Below are 24,998 nucleotides of genomic sequence, written 5' to 3' on the forward strand. Positions count from 1 at the left end.
TTGACTCATCTTGTGTAACTTTACACCCACTGAAAAACAAATCCACATCTAATTTGACTGCACATTCAAGGGTAACTTTTAGAAGGCCCAGGGCACCGCACACCGCCACATACCAATTAAATCAGAATGTGGTGAGAGCCGAACATCGATCATTTTTGAAGGTTCCCAGGTGATTCCAATGCAGAGCAAAGCTTAGAAACCACTGCTTCACTCTGGCTTACCAGAAGACAGCTGGATTCTCCTGGCTGCTTTTGCATTCCATCTGTCCTAGTGTCGCATGTCCTGTAGCCCGTGGAGAATACTGCCGTAAGCCCGTGTAAAGGGGAAATAAGGCCTTAGCATTACGATGAAAATTGTTCTGAGGTCACAGACCCCCTACAAGGGTCTCAAGAACTCCCGGAGGTTCCCAGACCGCCCTTTAAGAACAGCTGCCTGACGTTATACTGCCTTCCACTGACAGAATACCTGAGAAGTGTTAAGGATCTTACCTCTATCATCATCTCAGTTACTTGTCATGACCGCCCTCTGACAGAGGTATAACTAGCCCAGGTCACAGACGTGAAACTGAAGCTCAGACTGGTTAACTTGTCTGAGACCACAGAAGCGAGTATGATTTAGAACAAGGATGTGATTCAAGATCCCTGACTCCAAATCCTATTACCCTCTGCCTCTTTTGGCATAGAAAAAACTCAGCACACTCCAAGAATAACCTAGCAGGCTTTCATTTCTGCGACAAACTGGGAGGAGAAAGGCCTACAGTTGCATAAGTGAAGGCAGGGGATGGGGGCCAGTGGGGTTCCTATGAAAAATATTTGGCAGCTTAGTTAGGTTCTGACGGGTGGGGTTTGAGATGTATTTAAGGGTGAGAGGCCTGGTCACCTAATGGTAAATAAGGGTTTTTAAGTCAGGCCTGGGTTTAAACGTTGGTTTTGCCATTTAAAGTAAAGTGACTTGAACAAATCATTTAACCTTTGTGAGCATTACATTCCTCCACTAAAATGTAATAATAACACCCACCTGATGCGTTTTCTGTGCGCCTCAAATGAAACATGGGAACTGATTCTGTGAATGTTTGGAGCCTAAAAAACCACTCAGAAAATGGTAGGTTTTCTTTTAAATTTATAACTGAAGTTTTCTTGCTTCCCAAACATCACTATCACTTACTATGTGACTTTGAGCCAGTCTCCCCCGAAGTTCCCACTGAACTTTGGTTTCCACAATTACAAAACTGTAGGTGTTATATGGACAGTGCCTGGCATATAAGCAGATATTCAACTAATGTTATTTTTTTAATGTAAAGTAGTCCCTCAGAACAGAAGGAAGGCCTCATAAACTACAAAGCTCTTAAGTACTCGAAATTATATTTTCCTTAGTAGTAATTATTTTTTATAAATACAACATTGGGACTTTCAACTTATAACCAAGTTCTATTTGCAAAAGGATCTTTATAGTTTCACCTCCGAGGGACCCTGCGTCTCCTTTACCAATTCTCTGAAACCAAAACGCTCTAACACCGAATGATTCTGGGTACCAATGCCTTGTTGAACAGTTGGGAACACACCATAATATTACTTTCTGATACTGGATAGCATTGTGATAGTCATCTGGATGGGAGAAAAAAACCACATCAGGACCACCGCCTCTCACAGCACCGCAGAGAACATGGCGGTTCAGAAAAACCAGCCCTGCTTTCCAGAGACGCACAGGACAATGGCCGAATAGGGCAAGGACACAAACAATTATGACGTAGAATGTAGTTCTCATAAGAGTGGCAAAATGTCTCAAGGATAAAAAAGATGGGAGCGTTAGGAGGTGGGGGGAATAAAAGAAAGACAAATTCCTATGAGGCAAATATTAACTTAATAAAAGGTTAGTTAATAAACTTCGATGTAGACTTTAAGGAAGCAATCATCCTTTGGAAGCAGGAAAGCCACTAGACAATCACAAGAGGTTTAACCGAGAGAGAGAAATATTAGATGTGTAATAGACCTAATAAAATAAGCTCAAACATTACAGAGGGGAAAAAAAGATGGAATAAAGAAAGTCCTACTGAATCCAAATCCAGATCATAGGAGGATTTCAACACAAACACTGAAAGGTCAATTAATCCAAATTGGCACCAAGGTGAACGTTTATATAAATTCAAGTTCAAGCTTATTACAGGAAGAATCACATATAAAACCACCTACGTGATCTCACTGTAGCAAACCAGAGTAGCAAACACCCCAAGACAGGCTTGGGGAAATACACAGGGCCTACACAGAGATAAGGATGTGAAAAATCCGGTTGTGAAACTCCAATTCAACCCTCATTAATGCATTGCGTTTGCCAAGTTCTGACCTGCTCCCACAGTCACTGAAATGAAGGCACACTCCTCCAGCCACCCGTAATCCAGGACTCAGACCTCCGGCCTCACAATCATCCACAACTCAGACCCAGTGTCATTAGCATCCCTACACCACCAACCATTCAAGCACTTCAGCAGATATCCATAGACCCCCAACCGGAACCTTAAATGGGTGGCGGATCTTATGTTTCCACTTCTCTTCTCTCTATAGCATTAATGAGAGGTGACCCCCTGGCTCTTACCTGTGTATACTTGATGACAGCAAGTTCTCTATTCAAACGTTAGCCTGTTCCACTAACGAACTGCTCCAATGGTGGGTGGGGACATGGCATTTTTTTCTATGTTGCCCCCAAATCAGCCTCTCCAGAATGACTTTTACCCATTGGTTCTAACCCTCTGATTCCAAACCATCTTAAAGAAAAGAAAGGCAGAGGGAGAATTGGAGAAGAGAGGAGAGAGAGTGAGAGAGAAGATATGAATGAACCTCAGATTCAGCAACAGAGCTGCCACGTTTCAGCCCTTTAGACTCGGCAAACGATTACCTAACGGCAGCCCTGGGTCGCTAATGAAATACATCAATGGATAAGAAAATGACAAAAGTAAGAAAACTCCAAAATATGAACATAAAGGTTGTATATGGTAGGGCAGTGGATACAGTACCTTTGGGCAAAACTTTCTTTGATGCGTCTCCCAAATGTTTACTCTCCTGGCCACCAGCTTCCTCTGCTTCCTCACCTGATCTAGTGCTGGGCTTCATGGCCACACAGCTCTGGCCCTGACTGAAAAGAGAGGGGACGCTAGGGTACTAGACAGATGGAGGGAAAAGGTGGGTTTGTAGGTAAAAGTACTATTTCAATGTACATCCCCAAATATGGAACTCTTGCCTCAAGCTTCTGGGGACATGTTCCACAGCACCAAAAGATATTTTTAGGCCATTTCTACTAAATTCAACACGAGACATACACGGTCCCACTCGAACCCTAAGTGCGGCCAAATGAGGATGACATTTGAAGAGGATACACACAACACTTCCAAGGGTACAGGCTTAATAATTTTTCAATCTCTCTGCATGGATGCCTCCTTCCCACCCACCCATTCCTAAAAAAGTAACAGAAAAAGGTAAAAGTCCTAACAGCCCATCTTTGCAGAATTTCTAGAGCCCTTCGTGCCCTTGGGGACCCCCCATCCACACCTGCTTACAGGGTGGGGGCCTACATAGTTCTTCTAATTAAGGCAGTGTAAAGTACGCCCGGCAGTCCCCTGGGATCTTTTTCAAGAAGTGAAACCTCCTGGTAAGGCAGAAACTTTTTTGTATATCCTCTCCAGCTCTGATAAGTGTGTATTAAACTAAAGTAATTGGGGGCAAAACCCAAGGTAGCAGAAGCCACTAATTTCCTGTCACCTGGTATCTATCCGCAATCCCAGGCCTGGTCCATCTCACTCGCCCGCTGTGTACTTGAGAACCTGGCTGTCTAAGCGAACTCGGCAGCAAGCATCCACGTCAGCCCTTGAGCCTTATGACCTTGGAGACTCAGGTAAGGAATCCATTCGCTCTGCTTAAGTGTCTAAAAGGAGTGACAGATAAGGCATGAGGCATAGGATGGTTTGGGAGACTGGAGATTCTTGGCTTTAATTCTAGGGCTTCCCTGGTCAGGTCTTCTGATAGTGTCATCATTTGAGGAAAGGCGATACCAAGGCCTGCTGTCTGTCCACCTACTACCTTAACCACTCACTCTCTCTCTCTCTCTCTCTAGAATGACCCTGGCCAATCTACAAAAGTAGTAAATTGCCACATGTAGATTAAAGCACGGTTACTACCTGCTGGGCTCAAACCTGAGCTCTACCATCAACAAGCCATATAACCTCAGGCAAGTTACTAAACCTCTATGCTCCTCGGTTTCCTCACCTATAAAGCGGGGGCAATAGTAATACCCACTGCGTTATGAAGAATAAATGAGCTAAAATCCTAACGCTCTTAGAACAGCCTCGAACCAAATAAGAAAATAAACAGTCACGGCTGTAACGAAAATAACTCCACGCCTCTCGCTTTAAATGCTTTTGTCTCCAAAGCTATCCCACTAAATGTGAATACCCCTAGATGTTGTTAAGCCTCTCGGGCGAACATTTTCTGGAGGGGATTGGTGGACACCAAATCGAGCACAAAACCCTGCCTCAAATCCATCACAGAAACCGAGAGAGAGAGAGAGTGGGCACTGGAGACTAGAGGAAGATCTGATGAAGGCCGACAAAGACGACCTCTAACCCTGCCGTCACGGTCTCCTGAAACCAGTTTATAACATTCCCTTCCCCTGTTGCCCATAACATGGCTTGATCGCACTGACTGACCGGTGAGAGGAAATCAATCACCTTTTGGTCCGACATCCCGAGTGTCTGTAAACCTGTCCCGAGGAAGTAGTTCAGTTTAATGTTCAGTTTACCATTTCTTGAGCTCATGGTGTATAGGAAACAGGTTCCCTGTGTAATCCCAGTAAGGCGTTCCCAAAAGGAATTTACACTCCATTAGAGGGACTAACAATATGACATGAGAAAGAGAACCCTTGGTGACAAGTAAGGAATGCAAAGAGCTGTGGGCTTTGAAGGAGAATTCCTGGCCAGGAAGAGCCTCGGGTGATGTGAACGTCTGATGGGCAGCGGCACTGAAAGTGAAGGGGGTGGGAGGAGAAGCATTTCAAAGTTGAGAGGGTTCAAAGAAGAAAGCGGGAGAGGCATCCAGACCAGTGGCTCTGTGGGGAGTAGTGGGATGTGAGCTTAAGAGATTACGGAGAGGCTGTGAGCGACCAGGTAAAGGGTTTTCCCTGGCAGGCAATGACAGATCAGAGATGAGTTCAAGTTCAGCGTCACTTCGGCAGGGATTTAAGGGAGTCTGATCTAGCTGCCTTGTGGAGGATGGGTTAGAAAAGAGAGAGACAGAAGGCAGAAAAGCAAGATTTCTGTGCTAAACCAGTAGAGGAAATGAGAGGAGAGGAAATGAGAATGAAACTCATGAGGTGACACTGGCACCTGCAAAATACGATACTTTACAGAGGTAGAAACTACCTGACTTAGCTTCCATGTGGGAGACGAAGGAGCTGGAGCGGAATATGGCTCCAACTTTTTAAGCCTGGGTGACAGGGATACAGATGTGAAGCCATCCGAGGGATGATGCCTGGCTTTGCAGCACGTTCTTTCTCTCGTGGAGCTTTTATGCCCCCACCTCGCAGCATGCGGGGTCGTAGTTCCCCAACCAGGGATCAGATCTGTGCCCCCCGCAGCAGAAGCACAGAGTCTTAACCACCGGGATGCCCGGGAAGACCCTGCAGCACAGTCTTTGAAGAAGGCAGTTTCACCTGAGTGGCTCTGGCAGGAAGCAGCCGCCGAGTGTCGAGGAGTGAGTGGGTAGTGAGGAAGTGGAAGCAGAGAGGAAGCTTTTAAGACGCTGGGAGTATAGGACTGGGGAGACTGGGCAGTGGCTGGGACAGTCCTGGATTAAAGGAAGGGGTTTTGGGACTGGGGAGACACCGCAGCACATTTTAATCATAACAGAGGTTCCAGGGATGATAATTATTCGTTGAGCCTTTAGTAGTTTATAAATTGCAAATTATCTCGTGTTCTCAAAACAAAACTTTGAATAGAGAGATCAGATCACAAAGGTAGCAAGCAACAGAGCTAGGACTAGCTCAATACTCCCCAAATATAGCAAGAGATTGAAGATGCAACCAATCTCTTTAAAGGACTAACGACACAGTAGAAGGAGACGGGCTGTAGAGCAAAGGCAGAGGAAAAGGAAGTATTAAGAATATTATTCCTCAGAGACAAGCGCACAGGAGGCCACAAGGGATGAAAATGCAAAACTATTTGAGCGGCAAAGGAGGAAGTGGAGGTAACAAAATCTGGGCGGCTTTGAACTTCTGAGTAAATGATGGAAGTATTAGACCTAAAAGTCATTATTCAAACCAAAGCCCATAAACGCTGTGAGATCTTCTTCAGTAGAAGGACATGGAAATAGTGGTGCCTTTTAAGAACCCAAGAAGATTTGCAGAAATTGCTGTAATAAAACAGGGCAGTGTCTGATAAACTGAGTCCTGATTTTAGCATAGTTCGGTGATAATAAAATCTTATGACCGCATTTTGACCAATGTGATCAGCAACCACTACTAGTGTACCAACTCGTCTTTGAGCATAACTGGAAAACACACAGTTGGGACAAACAGTCATGGTGAACAATTAAAGAAAAAATATATATAGGGTAAGGCTACAGGAATCTACAATAACCTGATGAGTCTGTGGTCTAGTTTCACATATTCCCATAGAATAAAATGAATAAAAGCTTTCATTACCCAGTCAGTCTACAATGACCTGGCATGCATATATATACACACACACACACACACACACATGCCATAAAAAATGAAGTAGCATAGAGAAACAAGTATGTTTGTGTTTATAAACTATTTTACAGTGGTATGTGTTGCAGGCTTTGTAGAAATATAGTGGCCATAGTGAGACACCATTTTAAGAGAAATAAAATATTCCCCTCCAATGGTCATTGTTGCCATTAGTCATGGCAGACAAAGCCCAAGTAGGACTTGTTTACATAAGAGCTTTATCTGACTAACAATATAGACACAGCCTTAGGCAGATGAAAAGTGAGGAGAAATTAGAACAATGGTAGTCCAGTCATCTCCTTCTGTCCAGATAATTGATGACCTTTGCTTTATAAGTTGTCCTCATTAAAACGAGCCCTCTGGAGAGGAGTGTGGTAACCTCAGCTCATTCCATACTTACGGTGGGAAAATTAATTAAGCTCTCAGAAGCCCCATTTCCACAACTGCAGAAAAGAAGAAACTGCCCACTTAGCAGGGAAGGTGCGGGAGGGTGGGAACTAAGTAGCACAGAGTGCGCGCTCAGTGAGCAACTCTAACTGTGTGGTCCAGCCCGAGGTGCAGCAGAGAAAGCACGAGCCTCGGAGCCCTAGGGGCTGCCGTTCTGGCTTGGTTCCATCACTAAGTGCAAGGTCTTTAACAAGGCATGTCTCATCCTTGGGTCACAGTTTCCTCATTTATCAGATGAACGGAATGGTTTCTGAGGTCTGACTGGCCCTAAAAACTCTGCCTGAATCCGTCTGTAAACACCTTAGTGGTCTATATTAAAATATTCCCTCCTGTTGGTGGTCTTGCGGGGTGGTTTGTGGTGCAAAGCGGATCCCTAAGAGCACATGACATCTGGTAATCTAGGGCTGGGGTAAAATCAGGTGTGAAGCTCCCACAGCCTCCCCTCTTCCCCTTCAGCCATGGCCCAGACAGATACTCTGTTTTCAACTGATTTATAGTCATCCAAATCGCACATCTATTTGAAGGAAAAGGAAGAGATTCATAAGTGAAAGGCTGAATTCCTATTCCCCACGGGGGACAAAGCAGCCTGGTACCACAGAGACCTTGTTGGCTAGGTCCAAGCCCTCATTTTAAATCTCTGATGGTTGTGTAACTTTGAACAAGTTACCTAACTTCTCGGTGCCCTTGTTACCCTTTCTACAAAACAGAGGCCACGATTCATCCCTTGTCTGCCCTGTGAGGCTCAGATGAGATGCCAGATGTGAAATGTCTTTGTTACTAGGAAGTGGGTACAGATGTGAGGCCTGGGAGACTCCCGAGCCCCTGTCTTCCAGCATACCTGCAGGTGCCCAGCCCTGCGTGACTTTAGGAAGATAAGTAAGCTGGACAGACAGCCTTGGCCTCCAAGGCCCCTTACATGACTTACAGTCGGTAAAGACAAGACCAAAATTGCGTCCCTAAAGAGAGATTTCCAGGTCCCAGGAAAGACCCAATAGAATTCATGAAAGTAACTGACATAAAGAAATGAATACTGAAGGGAATCACGTGATGAAGAAGGTAGAACAGTCTTAAAATGTTAGAGCTGGAAAGGGACATTTCTATTCAGAAACTGATCACGATGAAGGACGAACAGCATTTACTACTTTCTGCCTGTGTACTAGGCACTTTCACTTACGTTAACTTATTTATTTCTCACAACATGTCTCTGAAAGTGGTATTGTTCTCATTTTTCAGATGGGAAAAATAGAAACTACTGCTCCTAAAGGTAAAAATATTAAGAACAAGAACAAAAACAAAAGCAGCTAATAATGATTCAGACATGGGTGCTTTTTTTTTTTTTTTTTTTTGCGGTACGCGGGCCTCTCACTGCTGTGGCCTCTCCCGTTGCGGAGCACAGGTTCCGGACGCGCAGGCCCAGCGGCCATGGCTCACGGGCCCAGCCGCTCCGTGGCATGTGGGATCTTCCCGGACCGGGGCACGAACCCGTGTCCCCTGCATCGGCCGGCGGACTCTCAACCACTGCACCACCAGGGAAGCCCCAGACATGGGTGTTTTGCGTACATTTACTTCTTCAATAATATTCATGAAGAAACTACTAAATCCAGGCATAATTTTAAATACTAAACAAGAGAGAACACAAGGAATTTATATTCTAGTGGGGAGAGACTGACAGTAAACAAGCAAGCAAATACAGTAATTCCTCACAGTGATAAGTGCTACCAAATAAATAAAATGGGATGTTGTGAGAGAGATGCATTGTGGATTGAGGGTTCAGGAAAGGGTTCTTTGAGAGGCTGACATTTGAGCTATCCCTGAACGGAAAGAAACCAGCCATGCACACACCATCAGCCCATTTAAGTCTCACAGCAACCCTATGAGATAAGAATGATTACTATCCCCATTTTACAGTTGGAGAAGTTGAGGCCCAGAGAGTTTAAAGAACTTACCCAGAGTTTCACAGCAAATAGAAGAATCATGATCTAAACCTAGGCAGTCTGATTCAGAGGCCACAGTCTCACACAGAACCTTCAAGAGCCTCCTTGAAGTGATTTACTCAAGGTGGCAGAGCTAGCGGGAGGAGGGAAGATTGACTCGGCCCCTCTCGACTCCAACAGTCTTCACCATCCTCCATCACGGTGACTCTGGCCCATCCCAATGGACAAAAGCAGGTAAGCAAAAGGACAAGGACGAGCCCACACAGAACACATTTTCCAATATGAAAGCACAAGAAAAGCATCCAGAAATGACAGACGCACAGAACACAGAGAATATGAGCGTGACGTTCTCGACAAAGAGGAAACATGTCCCAAATGTGTCTGTCAAGAATACTGGCAGGGGCTTCCCTGGTGGCGCAGCGGTTGAGAGTCCGCCTGCCGATGCAGGGGACACGGGTTCGTGCCCCGGTCCGGGAAGATCGCACATGCCGCGGAGTGGCTGGGCCCGTGAGCCATGGCCACTGAGCCTGCGCGTCCGGAGCCTGTGCTCCGCAACTGGAGAGGCCACAACAGTGAGAGGCCCGCGCACCGCAAAAAAAAAAAAAAAAAAAAATACTGGCAGGGATCCCTGGGCCCATAAACCCTTGCATGAGATGCCCCCTCCAGATCCTGCCTTAGAACATGGCAGGAGGCCTTGCTTTAGATCCAAAGTCACTAGGAAGAGGCCGTGTCTGCCTTCAGTGACACCCACAGAGAGGTGCACAACACGAGATAAAAGACTGCCAAGAATCCTGTTCTCTCTCTCCTCATTTTATTATTTGTTTTATTTTTAGGACTTTTGAGGGTGAAATGACGACGCCCAGAAATTCCATGAGTGGAGCTTTCCCGGCAGGCCCTATTGCCATGCAGCCTGTTCAGAAACTAATTCCCAGGAGGGTGCCTTCAGTGGTGGGCGCCACACAGAGCTTCTTCATGAGGGAATCTAAGGCTTTGGGGGTAAGTCAGTTGCCCTCCATTCCACATCCTAGGGACTCTCTGGCCTACAGAAGCAGATGCTGTAGGCCAGGTACAAAATTCAGTCCGACTGGAAGGTATCTGATCCCACCTGAGGTGATCTTTATGTCTGACACAGGGGGCCAAATCAGGGACGTACAGAGAGACTATCATGGTGATCTTATGCCACTTGATCTTGAGGCTTGCATAGTTAGGGGTCTTCCATCCCAGTTCATCACCAGCATACCACATATACCTGCCTTGGAAACGCCCCAGGTGGTGGGGAAAATGAATCAGAACAAGACAAAGGTCTTGGCACCTTCACCGCTTGCTTTGGACATCTTACACAGCCCCATCCAGGTCAGGAACCAGGGCTTCCGGCCTCACTTTCACTTTCTGACCTGACGATGACGTCAGTTCATCCATCAGTGCCCCTATTCTCTCCCCAGGCTGTCCAGATTATGAATGGGCTCTTCCACATTGCCCTGGGCGGCCTCCTGTTGCTTCACGCGGAGGTCTATGCACCCATCTGCGTAACTCTGTGGTACCCTCTCTGGGGAGGCATTATGGTAAGTAAAAACTAACAACCATTTGGGGGGCGATACAGACAAAAAGGTTAAAAAGCGCCACAGGAATATACCAGGTTATTTCTGTGTTGAGGAAAGCACAGGAGTAGGGAACAGGTTATCTGGTTGACGTGATTTAGTGGAAAGAGAGGTTGACTGCATTGAGCATGAATCCCATGGTTGAGAGTCAGTGGTCATGCTTCATGGGAATTCAGAGAAAGCTGCCCTACATGGATCTACACAGGGAGGAAAGACTTCTCAGAGCAGGACCTCTCCAAAGTCAATGTCCAGCATGAAGCGGGCTGGGTACTATACGTTTGGACTGTAGAGCATGGTGTTTCAGAAAGCAAACTTCCTCCCACCTGGTCCTTCTTCCCTACAATTCTCTTTAGTTACTATCTCACGTGGTGAAATTAGTCCCATCCCAAATAAATCTCCCCTCACTTATCAGCAGAGCAGTATTCTTTATGGCTGTTTCACATGCCTGTTTTCCAAGCTTGTAACCCTGTCTGGATGTGGTATGGGACGGTGATGTTTTCATCACCATTACACCTTCATAGATGCGACTATGAAGACAGGTCCAGGATTGAAATTTTCAGCACAAGGAGAGATGGATTAGTGAAAGAGTTTCCTCCATCTTACAGCTTGAATAGTAGAAAAGGAAGATGAGAAATAATGACCACTTCCTGTAGCAGCCCATGTTTGAATGAAGTGCCTACGACATTCAGGCCAAGTATTTCTTCTACATCAATTCACTCATCATTGCCATCAACGCCATTTAAAACACTGTGAACTCCAAAGAGCAATTCCCCAAATTACAAAAAGGAAAACTGAAAATAAAACTTTTAGATTCACAGTGTGAGTACTAATTGACGTGGAAATGTGAATTCTGCCTCTGGTCTTACTATATTCCTAGTCACAGCTCCCCATCTGATTGAATAAAAGGCATGGACTGCATGGCATTGAGCTGAATAAAGGAGAAATATGCTGAAAAATGAATAAATCCATTAAAAAGGACGGGATAGCTTAGTGAAAGTGGTTGAAAGTGTGGATAGCTTTTTTACAACCAGTTCTCAATGTTAAAAAGTGATCTCCTTCTCTGCCCCCCTCTCTCTCTCTGCTGCTTCTCCTGTCTCGCCCCTGCCCTTCCCCACCCACCACCTCTCTTTTTACAGTATATCATTTCTGGATCACTCCTGGCAGCAGCGGAGAAAAACTCCATGAAGAGTTTGGCAAGTAATCGTATGTCCTTCTTTCCCACACATCAGAGAAGTAGCTATTTTCTCGGTTGAAAAGAAGGACCCTTGAAGACCTTTGGAGTTACAGTAGCACTGAGTTATCGCTCAATCCGAAGAAGCAAAAGATCCTCTATGATGCCGTTGTGATTTCATTCATAAAACACATGGAAATGAGATATTCATGGAAACAGAATTAAAGGCAGATCGTTGAAGAGCATGCTTATGGTCTTAGGAATGTGAGATGCTGTGTGAGACTGAGATTTCTTTCAAAATCTTGTCATTTCTCTCAGACCAGCATTTAGGAAAACTGTCTAATCAACGCTATGACTGACTCAAGTCCTAGTTAACCTTCAGCTGTAACCCTGAGCAAGTCAGTTTACCCCTATGTACCTCTGAATTTTATTTTATTTTTTGCGGTACGCGGGCCTCTCACTGTTGTGGCCTCTCCCGTTGCGGAGCACAGGCTCCGGACACGCAGGCTCAGCGGCCATGGCTCACGGGCCCAGCCGCTCCGCGGCATGTGGGATCTTCCCAGACCGGGGCACGAACCCGTGTCCCCTGCATCGGCAGGCAGACTCTCAACCACTGAGCCACCAGGGAAGCCCTGTACCTCTGAATTTTAACCTATAAAATGGAGATAATAGTCCTTGCTACCATATGAAACTCTCCTGAGGATAAAATGGAGTAATATATATGAGGGTGCTTCAGAGGCTATAAAGAGCTAGAGTGGTCTTGTGCATATAACCCCTCAGGACACATTTACACCCAGAAAGAACCCCGATTCTGTACAGGTCAAGAGCTTACCAGCAAGCTTCCTTCTTCAACTTTTCTCCACTTACTAAGCTGTTACTAATTTGAGTCACTTCCGAAGTCAATGGAGATAGAGGAGATTGAGATGGCTCCTGTCTAGAGGTGGTCTGACAAACTCAGTTTGGGGGAAAAGAAAAACTGTTTATGAAGATCAAGTTGTATTTATTCTCCAAATACAGTCAGTCCTACTGACTTGCCATCTGTAGGTCATACAACCAGGGATGAAATATGTGTCTTAAGATAATCATCAATAACCCCACACCATTATGGTACTTTTTGCACATACCTTCTTGTTTCGAACTCTTATCATCTCGGCAAGGTAGAACATTCACACTGACATCCTCTTACCTGTGCTACCCGGAGACATCAGCCTTAATTGTATTTTGAAAGATGATAGACTGGGGCTGACTGCAACCTGGGGCAAGAGGGAGGGAATAGGTGTTACCATTTGCTTGTTTCCACTTGATGGTACAGACCTAGAGGGCTCTATGTGCTCTTTCCCTACCTATACCCACAATACCATCCTGCTTCACTGTGATCTAATCTGAATACTATTCATTTCATTTACTCAACAATTGTGTATTGAATGTCTACTAGTATTCTGGTGGCAGTGGCAGTGAAAGGAAGTACAAGGATTACTCCTAGGATGTTTTCTTGATGAACTGATTGGATGGTGGTGGCATAAGTGAGATGGGGAAATCTGCGAAAGGGACAAGGTTCAGACATGAAGCTTTTCATTTTATAGTGACAAAGAGACTAAAAACAACTGAGAGAAATAGAACTTAGTATGATTTAGGTGTAGTGCCTTTCTGAGTCAGGGGAATGGGATCTGGAATTCCTTCCTAGCTTATATTCTTCAATTGGTAATTAAACTCAATTAATAAATCTTTATGTCTCTATTTCAGGTCAGAGGGAGAATAATAATGAACTCATTGAGCCTCTTTGCTGCTATTTCTGGAATAATTTTTTTGATCATGGACATATTTAATCTGACAATTTCCCATTTTTTTAAAATGGAGAATCTGAACCTTACTAAGGCTCCCACACCACACATTAACATATACAACTGTGAACCAGCTAACCCCGCTGACAAAAACTCTCTATCTATGCAATATTGTGACAGCATACGGTTTTTGTTCTTGGTAAGTGTGAAACTGGATTTATTTTCAGGGAGGAAGTATGGCATTTTTCTTATGACCATCAACTCTAGATCCAGACTGTCTGTGTCTGCTACTTATTGCCTATATGGCGTTGAGCAAGAATTCTGATCACATTGTCTCATTTTCTTCAACTGTAAAATGGGGAAGGTGATAGTATTTATTACTGTTTATAGTATTTATAGGGCTGTTTTGAGGGATGAGTTAATACATGGAAAGCACTTAGAACAGTGTCTGGTACAAAGAAAGTGCTATTTAAGTGTTTGCTTTAACATTTATTATTATTATATCATTAACAGAAAATTTATTATTATTATTGATTAAGATGAACACTGAAGAACCTAAGTTGTATTAAACATCATTTGCCTCAAGGAGTTTTTTTTTTTTTTTGCGGTACGCGGGGCTCTCACTGCGGTGGCCTCTCCCGTTGCGGAGCACAGGCTCCGGAACGCACAGGCTCAGCCGGCCATGGCTCACGGGCCCAGCCGCTCCGCGGCATGTGGGATCTTCCCGGACCGGGGCACGAACCCGTGACCCCTGCATCGGCAGGCGGACTCCCAACCACTGCGCCACCAGGGAAGCCCCCTCAAGGAGTTTTTAGTGTAGAGCTTGAAGGGGAGAAAAATGCATCTCCCAAGTGTGGAGAGGTTTCCTTAGTGTGATACTATACCACCTAAAGCTGGATACAGTTCAATTTGGGACTCAATAATTGTTCTCGCCTACACAGAATTGATTCTTCAACTAATTATTACTGCTTTACTTTCTGTCAGCAACATGCCCTATCTGTTATGTGCCAGGAGTTGTGCTAAGGGTTAGGGTTACGTGGATACTAGCAGTTCTCACAGTCAGTCATTATTTCCCTAAAGAATCGATCTTTCAGTCCACAGTCACTTACTGAGCACCAGCCATGTTCTTGTATTTTCATTATTACCTTTTCACCCTCACTTTTCTGTTCTTCAGGGCATTTTTGCAGTGATGTTGCTCTTTGCCTTCCTCCAGAAACTTGTGACAGCTGGCACTGTTGAGAACGAATGGAAAAAAATATGCTCCAGACCCAAAGCTGTAAGTAGAAGCCATGCTGTTCACAAACTCCCTGTAGGAAAATCACATCTACAAAGAGTCATTGACGCAGAGTGTAATCTGATGAGCCTGGGAACATCATGAAAAGTGATCCTAGCATATTTCTGGAAAGCAGAAAATACCAGTAATGGAGAAAAGTGTCTTGAAATCTGAAATAGATTTAAAGGTTAGACAGAGGATACAGTCCTATGCTATGTACATCCTCTTACTAACCTTGCTGGACTTCAAGTCATCCCTCTTGACTTCAGAATTCCATACTTAATGCATAAAAACAGGATGGCTGAAGGCTGATTAAAGCCACTATTTCTTGCACCTCATTTCTCAGTATTCCCTTCTCCTCCCCTCTTTCTTTCTAATCCCTCTTCCAAAACAATGGGTTCAAAGAGGCTCCACAATTGGGAGATATGAATATCCCAGTGACAGGTCTATTATCAACTGCTTCAGAACCATAGGATGTTAGCTTTGGAAGAGAATTTAGAAATCATCGTCAATTCCTTCATTTTGCAGATGAGGAAGACAGGATTGGAGAGAGAAAGTTACTTTCCCAAGGTTATCTCCAATAAAGGCCAGTCAAAACTAAAATCTAAATTCCTCTATTATTGCAGTGTTATTTCCCAGACACTGTGCTATCATTCCAGGCAAGTGTCTGCTCGCCTTGAGGATGAGCCTTGATAAGTGATTTGATAAGGATCTGAGCATCTGGGAGATCAATCCTGGTACTGGGAAGCATATAGAAAGTAACATGAATAGCATAAAAACCAGGAGGCATTTGATATTCATACAGATTGCTGAGAAATGTGCCAGTGATAAAGGTCAAGAAAAGTTGGTTCAATTTTGTGTTCCAGAACGTAGTTCTCCTGTCAGCAGAAGAAAAAAAGGAACAGGCAATTGAAATAAAAGAAGAAGTGGTTGAGCAGATTGAAATTTCTTCCCAACCAAAGAATGAAGAGGACATTGAAATTATTCCAGTCCAAGAAGAAGAAGAAGAAGAAGAAGAAGAAACAGAAATAACCTTTCCAGAACCTCCCCAAGATCAGGAAGCCTCACCAACAGAAAATGATAGTGTCCCTTAAACTAGTTTTTTTCTGTTTTCTGTTTTCTTTTTTTTTAGACATTAACATTCACAGCTTCCAAGAGACTTATTTACCCCCATTTCTGAAGGCACTCTGCACGCAGCCTCCATGTCGCTCTGGTCTTTGCATGGAGTGACCACAGCTCCCTTCGCCCCGTCCTCATTCAGAGGATGAACATAGGCCATTGTAGTAGACTGTATCATCATGTTTCTTGTTTAGGACAGCTTTCTTACGTTAAAAAAATAGGCTGAATAAGGGCTTCAGAATGTGGTTTCTCACTGGTCTGTTCCTTGGATAAGGTGTAGTAGTAGTCACAGCAGTAGTAGTTCGTTTGTTTTTTCATTTTTTCCCTCTGCAATAGGCAGACTCTGCACCAGATGAAAAATGTAAGTGACTGCTCCATGCCGTCCCTAAGCTATCTTTAATTCCTTCCACATCTACATTTTTCGAGGAGTCTCATTTGCACCACTGTTTTCCGGAAAGCAAAAAATAATAATGAGGTACAATAAAGATCCCATTCCGTCTATCTTTATATGGGGCTGACACTGTGGCTTCCACACCCCACTGGGGCAGCTCTAAGTGGCCAGTCCTCACCCCTGTCTTTGTACAAACAGCACCGCTTACACATCTCCGTCTGTCTTAACTTCCCCTAACTCCTCTTCTAGGCTCTTGGTTGCACTGTCTACCTACTTTTAGCCTTTAGGCAAAGGAAGAAAGAATGATAGAAAAAGTGCCACGAGGAGTACCCAAATTACAAAGGATAATCAATACTTGTATTTGTATAATATTTTCCAGTTCACCAAGTATTTTATCAAATAATTGCAATTGAGCTTCCACGATCAAGGAAAAAAAATCCCTATCCCTATTTTACAAATGTTCAAAGAGAAAATAAGTAAATAAATAAGTAAAGGTAATTTGTCAGTGGTCACAGCAAGTAATTTTGAGAGCCTGTTTCATACCTAGATCTTCTTATTCAAATGCTATAATGCTTGAAATAACCAAATTGCCTATCCAATGTCTACATAAACTACTAGAGCCAAGTCAACAGGTTTTATCAGCACCTGCTCTCTGACCAGCATGAAACAGGTGTTGAGAAACACACAAAAGAGTCAGAAGTCAAGTTTTACCCCTTGGGGACAAAAAGACTTAGACATTCACAACCTTTGAAAAATCATTAATATACAATTAGCTGTCAGATTATAGAATGCAGACACTAAGTGCTATAGACATTCTGAGAAAGAAGATCATGCTTGAAAATAACATAATTACTTATGATGCCAAATCTCAGGGAATATTTACCCTATTTCTAGATTCTTTTTCATACTCAGAGACGTTACTACCCTACATAGAAAGAATGTTAAACTAGGAAGACGTCACTATAAGCTATCAGCTACATTTGAGCATTTGCTACATGCCGAGTGCTGTCAGACTCTGGTAGGTACACAGACAATGTAATTTCCACTCTCAGTGCTATTTCCACTTTGACCACCAATGGAAGATAATTCCTGTGATTAGGAAAAAAAAAAAAAAAAAAAGGAGGTGGGACGTTTCAGTCTATGTCCTCGAAAATGGCTTTAAATGAATAAAACTATATGTGTGTTCTCTTCTACAGCAGATGACTCCAACATGGTGTTTCTCTAATCTTCTTTACTCTTGTAACATTCTGACCATGGGTGGCTCCAGCAGCCTTAAGCTCATATTCACATAATCCCAATCTGGGTTTGAACTGTAAGATGTCAAGACATCGACTATTCATGTCAACATATTCTACCACACACACATATTCCTGTAGAAAATTTTCCTGGAACAGGTCATTAATAACACATTCCTTGCTGTCTGCGGTCCAGAATGTGACTGGAATATATGGTGGTAGACTAGGACCAGTGCCTGCCTTGGACTAGGGGAAAGGGAAGAGGTTGTGGCAATGGCAGACTCAAGGCAAAATTCAGTGAGAAAACCTTCAAAAGAGACAAGATCTTATTTCTATCTCATTTTCTCCACTTCTGAAATATATATGAGCATCCTTCTCCAAACTCATGGTTTCCTTAAGAATTTTAGTTTATTTTATTCATTTTTATGACCTCAAATAGTTAGTTTTTTCTGACCTCAAATTAACTCCTTATAACGAGACACCACTGATGTCTACTCTTAGAAAAGAATGAAAATCCTTGCTATGACCTTCTCCCCAATTATCTCTTAGGCAATTTGTTCATAGTAGGGTGACGGACCACCCCACTCTGCTCAGGACTGAGAGATTTCCTGGGATACAGGACTTTTAGTGCTAAAAACCAGATAGCCCGAGGCAAACCAGGATGGTTGATCACCTTAGTTCACAACAGTACATAATTTTACCTAGTTGCAATCACTGCACAATGTAATCTTTTTATACTTAAATTTATATCATAAATATGTTTCTTTACTGGTATATAATTTTCTTAAGTATTATTTTTAGTTGCAACTTGGCACTTCATTGAATCAATATAGAATAAATTCACCCTTCCTCTATAATTGGATACTTAGCGTATTTCCTTTTTTTCTTTTTTTTTTTGCAAATCACTTTTATAGCTGCAGAAACCATGAGCAAGGAAGAAACATATTTCCTGTTCTCATTATTCAAAATATGTTTTCACACATTAGGCCTTGTCAAAGCCCACCAATAGGAAGTACTGGCACTGGTTAAAAACCAGGGAATTCATTTTTATTACACTTTCAGAAGAGAAAAGTCCAATACACAGAAATGGTAGCTTGGATTTGATTTGTTTTAAATTCTTGGTACATCACCTAAAACACAAATCGGAAAATTTCCTAAGTCTAAACCTTAAAGGGGTTTCCTTTCATTCAAAACCTGGTTATGTGTTCTGAGCTTAAGAGGACCAAACAATCTAAAATGAATATGGTAGAATCATATGGTGGCAAAATCAAAGCTAAGCTAGGATTTTCCCATGGAGTCATGTTTGCCCCTTGTTCACCTCTTCCCTTGGTGACTTACTGTAAGAAAATTACTCTTACCTAGTATGCATCCTGCTGCAAGGGAGAACAAAAATCCTGAAGTAAGACACGAACTCATCATTGGGAAATCATTAATTCAATCATCCAAAAGTACTTACTGATCCCAGCCTACCGGTAAGCAAAAATAAGCAAGTCCTCTCATTTTAAGAGCTTACTATCTGGTTGGAAAGACAGACGTTAGTAATCTATCCATCAGACACCTACTATGGGTAGGGCAACCTGTTAAGTACAGAGGGTATACCTAAATATAAGAGAAACCCCCTGCCCTCAAAAATCTTACTGCCTAACTAGAGGTGATAAAAACTATATATGTTAAAAGGTAAGCAGTAGGGATCCAAGAAAATTCAATGGGAAAAGAATAATATTTTAAAAAACCGTGGTGGGAAAACTGGGTAGCCACATGCAAAAAAGAATGAAATTGGACACTTACCTCATATCACATACAAAAATTAACTCAAAATGGATCAGAGGCCTAAATATAAGAGCAAAAACTACAAAACTCTCAGAAGAAAACATAGGTATAAACTTCATAACCTTGGGTTAGACAATGGTTTCTTAGGTATGACAACAAAAGCATAAACAAATTAAAAAGTGAACATCATCAAAATTAAAAACTTTTGTGCTGCAAAGGGCACTGAAAAGAAAGTGAAAACAACCTACAGAAGGGGAGAAAATATCTGCAAATTATATATCTGATAAGGGTCTAGTATCCAGAACGTATAAAGAAAGCTTACAGCTCAGCAATAAAAAGACAAGTAACACATTTAAACTTGGGCAAAGGATTTGAATATATACTTGTCCAAAGAAAATACACAAATGGTCAATAAGCATATGAAAAGATGCCCATCACTAGTCACTAGGGAAATGCAAATCAAAACCACAATGAGATATGACTTCACACCCATGGGGATGGCTATAATCAAAAAGAAAGTAACGAGCTTGGTGAGGATTTGGAAAAATTAGAACCCTCATACATTGCTGGTGGTAATGTAAAATGGTGTAGCTGCTTTGAAACATTGTTTGGCAGTTCCTCAAAAAGCTAAACATAGAATTACTATAAGGTAAGGCTCAGTAGTCCACTACTAGGTATATACCTAGGAAAAGTGAAAACACAGGATCACACACAAACTTTTATACAAATGTTCATAGGAGCGTTATTCATAATAGGCAAAAAGTGGAAACAACCCAGATGTCTATCAACTGATGAACAGATAAAGAAAATGTGGTATATCCATATAATGAAACATTATTCAGCCATGAAAGGAATGATGTACCGGTACATGTCATAACATACATGAGCCTTAAAAATATCATTTTAAGTATAAGAAGTCAGATATAAGAAACTATATATTATATGATTCCATTTATATGAAATGCACATAATAGGTAAATCCATAAAAACAAAAAATAGATATAGGCAGAAGACAGGGGGGCAGGAGAAACAGAAAGTGATTGTTAATTAGTTGGGTTTCCTTTGGCAAGATGAAAATATTCTGTAATTATATAATGGTGCAATGATGGTTGTATAATTTTGTGAATATATTTAAAAAAATTTAAAAGATGTGTGAATTGTATTCCAATAAAAATAATTTTAAAAGAGATGATAAGTGACATAAGATAGCCAGGAAGGACTAAGTAACAGTAAAAGGCTCCAATGCCTAGCACAAAATAATTGCTCCATAATATTATAGGAACGAGCTCAATGAAGGCTAGGATATTACCAGGAAATCTCATGGAATAGAAGGGATTTGAGTTGAATCTTAGGGAATAAGTAGAAATTATATAATAAGAGAAAAAGAACATTCCAGGTAGGAGGAACAATACCTATACAGGATGAAACAGAAACATTCTAGTTGTGTTCACAGCCAATCAGAAGAGCCTAGATGGATCATGGTTAACTCAGGGTGTAATTAACTTAAGGCAATAGACAAAGGCTGGAACCACACTATGCAGGGTCTTAAATGCTCATGGCATCTGGACTTTAATCCATAAGTATTAGAGAATCATTGGAGGTGAGCTGAGAAGGGAAGAAAGAAATTACAATTAATAGTTTATAAAACAAGTGAGACAATAGGAGTAAACAAGGAGCTAGACCTGAATTAAAGACTAGAAATAAAGGTGGGGGGCTATATTTTAGACATTTGGGGGTAGAAAGGATTTAATAAATGTGAAGGAATTTATTAGATATAAGGAGTGAAAAAGAGGAAGAAATCAAAACAGCTCTCAGCTTTGGGTTTGGATGATGGGAAGTAGGAAGGGCATTAGACGGTGATGATGCTAAAAGAGGGAGATAGGAAGCTGAGAAAGGAGAAGCATGGGAACTGGATCATGAGCTCAGAATGGAGCAGTTCTATGATTTCACATCATAGATTGAAGATTCATTATGATATGCATTGCAAATCGCTGGAAATGCAAGCTTGAAAATCAGATGAGAGAACAGGATTGAAAGAACATGGCACTGCATGAAGAATTCACCTAAAATTGGTAAGTTATGGGAATGAATGAGAGTTCCCAGGGGAGGGTGACACCTTGTAAGGAATGCTCACATCTGGCTGTCTGAGAAAGTGAAATTAGTGAAGATGAAATTGAGGATGTCAAAGAAAGTAGGAAAGGGATTTAAGAGAATGTCCTGTTTGGGAAGCTAAGGAAGGACAAGCATCTCAAAGGGCCAGGAGGAAGCAGAGCAGTGTTGTTGAGAAATCCTAAAGAACGGGGATTGAATAGAGCTCACTGGATACAGCTAACAGGTCGTCACTAGCAGTATTAGGGGAAACAATTTTAGAAAGGTATTAAGATGAGAAGAAAGACTGCAATTCACTGAAAATTGAATGTGACATGGAAACATTTAAGCTGTGAGAGAAGATTCTGCTTTGGGAATGTTTGGTTGTAAAAGATGGTAGAGAGATAACCGATGGTTTGAGAAACAGGGCAAGAAATTACCCAGAACAGTGGGTGGTCTAAAACCTGCAAGCACAGATAGGCACAGGGTACCTTTCATTTAACAAATTCAAATATTTATTGCACGTGGGCCTGGTTCTAAGTGATGAGGATATAGGCAGTGAACAACACAGACAAAAATTCCTGCCTTTATCGAATTTACATCATTAAATTTCATTAAGGCATTAATCTGCTGTCACTGGTGAGCAGTCAAGAGGATATTGGAAAGTTTGGACACTTTTCACTTCAGGCGTTTCACTGCCAACTTATTAACATTCTAACAACTGACTGACAACTGTGTGTGGCTTTTACAGTGTTTTTGATCTTCAAAACAATATTTCCTCAGCTTTGATAGGAACAACCAGCACAGCCAATATGGTAGAAACAAATTTGTGGGCTGCAGCATCAGACAGGAGCAGTATTACTCCAGGAACCAGGTGAGATCAAGGAAGGGAGAAGTAACTGGCCCCCTAAGATGTCAAGAAGCACTCATAGCATAACTATTGGGCACCATTTTTCATCAGCTTCTGCAGGGAAAGAGCTGCCCAGGGATCCATCAACGACTCTCTGTGCTTTTATCTGTACAGGAAATGAAACTTAAAGTTATGCTTTTGCATTTTGCAGGAAACAGCTGCAGTAAATCTACGTTTATGACAGGAACAATCCAAGTCATAAGATGGTAAAAAAACTTCATTAAAACTTATTCAATGAAGCAGACACATAATTCTTTTTTCTTTTAAGAAAACTTGCATTTTTAAAAACTCTCATGTGATTCTAATGTGTAGCAGTTTGAGGTCCACTATTCTAAGTTCCTTCTATGGAATCCAAATAAGATGTTAAGAAAATAGATAACTAGTTATCACTTTAAATGACTTCTGAGAGATTGGTCCAAGATGGCAGAGTAGAAGGACATGCTCTCACGCCCTCTTGCAGGAGAGCCAGAATCACAACTAACTGCTGAACAATCATTGACAGGAAGACACTGGAACTCGCCAAAAAAGATACTCCACATCCAAAGACAAAGGAGAAGTTGCAATGAGACGGCAGGAGGGGCACAATCACAATAAAATCAAACCCCAAAACTGCTGTGTGGGTGACTCACAAACTGGAGAACACTTATACCACAGAAGTCCACCCACTGGAGGGAAGGTTCTGAGCCCCATGTCAGGCTTCCCAACCTGGGGGTCTGGCAACGGCAGGGGGAATTCCTAGAGAATCAGACTTTGAAGGCTAGTGGGATTTGACTGCAGGACTTCGACAGGACTGGGGGAAACAGAGACTCCACCCTTGCAGGGCACACACAAAGTAGTGTGCGCATCGGGACCCAGGGGAAGGAGCAGTGACCCCACTGGAGACTGAACCAGACCCACCTGCTAGTGTTGGAGGGTCTCCTGCAGAGGCAGGGGGTGGCTGTGTCTCACTGTGAGGACAAGGACACTGGCAGCAGAAGTTCTGGGAAGTATGCCTTGGTGTAAGCCCTCCCAGAGTCCACCATTAGCTCCACTAAAGAGCCCGGGTAGGGTCCAGTATTGGGTCACCTCAGGCCAAACAACCAACAGGGAGGGAACTCAGCCCCACCGGTCAGCAGACAAGCACATTAAAGATTTACTGAGCTCTGCCCACCACAGCAACAGCCAGCTCTACCCAACACCAGGCCCTCCCATCAGGAAACTTGCACAAGCCTCTTAGATAGCCACATCCACTAGAGGGCAGACAGCAGAAGCAAGAACTACAATCTTGCAGCCTGTGGAACAAAGACCACAATCACAGAAAGATAGACAAGATGAAAAGGCAGAGGGCTATGTACCAGATGAAGTAACAAGACAAAACCCCAGGAAGACAACTAAATGAAGTGGAGATAGGCAACCTTCCAGAAAAAGAATTCAGAATAATGATAGTGAAGATGATCCAGGATCTCGGAAAAACAATGGAGGCAAAGATCGAGAAGATGCAAGAAATGTTGAACAAAGACCTAGAAGAATTAAAGAACAAACAAACAGAGATGAACAATACAATAACTGAAATGAAAACTACACTAGAAGGAATCAATAGCAGAATAACTGAGGCAGAAGAACAGATAAGTGACCTGGAAGACAGAATGGTGGAATTCACTGCTGTGCAACAGAATAAAGAAAAGAGAATGAAAAGAAATGAAGACAGCCTAAGAGACCTCTGGGACAACATTTAACACAACAACATTCACATTATGGGGTCCCAGAAGGAGAAGAGAGAGAGAAAGGACCAGAGGAAATATTTGAAGAGATTAGAGTCGAAAATTTCCCTAACATGGGAAAGGAAATAGCCACCCAAGTCCAGGAAGCGCAGAGAGTCCCAAACAGGATAAACCCAAGGAAAAACATGCCAAGACACACAGTAATCAAATTGGCAAAAATTAAAGACAAAGAAAAATTATTGAAAGCAGCAAGGGAAAAACGACAAATAACATACAAGGGAACTCCCATAAGGTTAACAGCTGATTTCTCAGCAGAAACTCTACAAGCCAGAAGGGAGTGGCATGACATATTTAAATGGATGAAAGGGAAGAACCTACAACCAAGATTACTCTACCCAGCAAGGATCTCATTCAGATTTGATGGAGAAATCAAAAGCTTTACAGACAAGCAAAAGCTGAGAATTCAGCCCCACCAAACCAGCTCTACAACAAATGCTAAAGGAACTTCTCTAAGTGGGAAACACAAGAGAATAAAAGGACCTACAAAAATAAACCCAAAACAATTAAGAAAATGGTCATAGGAACATACATATCGATAATTACCTTAAACGTGAATGGATTAAATGCTCCAACCAAAACACACAGGCTCGCTGAATGGATACAAAAACAAGACCCATGTATATGCTGTCCACAAGAGACCCACTTCAGACCTAGGGACACAGACTGAAAGTGAGGGGATGGAAAAAGATATTCCATGCAAATGGAAATCAAAAGAAAACTGGAGTAGCAATACTCATATCAGATAAAATAGACTTTAAAATAAAGAATGTTACATGAGACAAGGAAGGA

General features: G+C 42.5%; 1 protein-coding gene across 1 annotated transcript; it reads left to right on the plus strand.

The window, feature by feature from the left end:
• The first annotated feature begins 3,716 nt into the window (after nt 1–3,716).
• LOC116758749 (B-lymphocyte antigen CD20-like) lies at nt 3,717–17,641 on the plus strand. The gene is made up of 7 exons (XM_032641890.1): nt 3,717–3,882; nt 9,947–10,109; nt 10,556–10,675; nt 11,848–11,904; nt 13,626–13,862; nt 14,838–14,939; nt 15,803–17,641. The coding sequence occupies exons 2-7, from the start codon at nt 9,963–9,965 to the stop codon at nt 16,028–16,030; spliced, it is 891 nt and encodes a 296-aa protein (XP_032497781.1). The 5' UTR covers nt 3,717–3,882; nt 9,947–9,962; the 3' UTR covers nt 16,031–17,641.
• The last annotated feature ends 7,357 nt before the right edge of the window (nt 17,642–24,998 follow it).

Source organism: Phocoena sinus, chromosome 8 (assembly GCF_008692025.1).
Source record: "Phocoena sinus isolate mPhoSin1 chromosome 8, mPhoSin1.pri, whole genome shotgun sequence".
Classification (NCBI taxonomy): Eukaryota; Metazoa; Chordata; class Mammalia; order Artiodactyla; family Phocoenidae; genus Phocoena; species Phocoena sinus.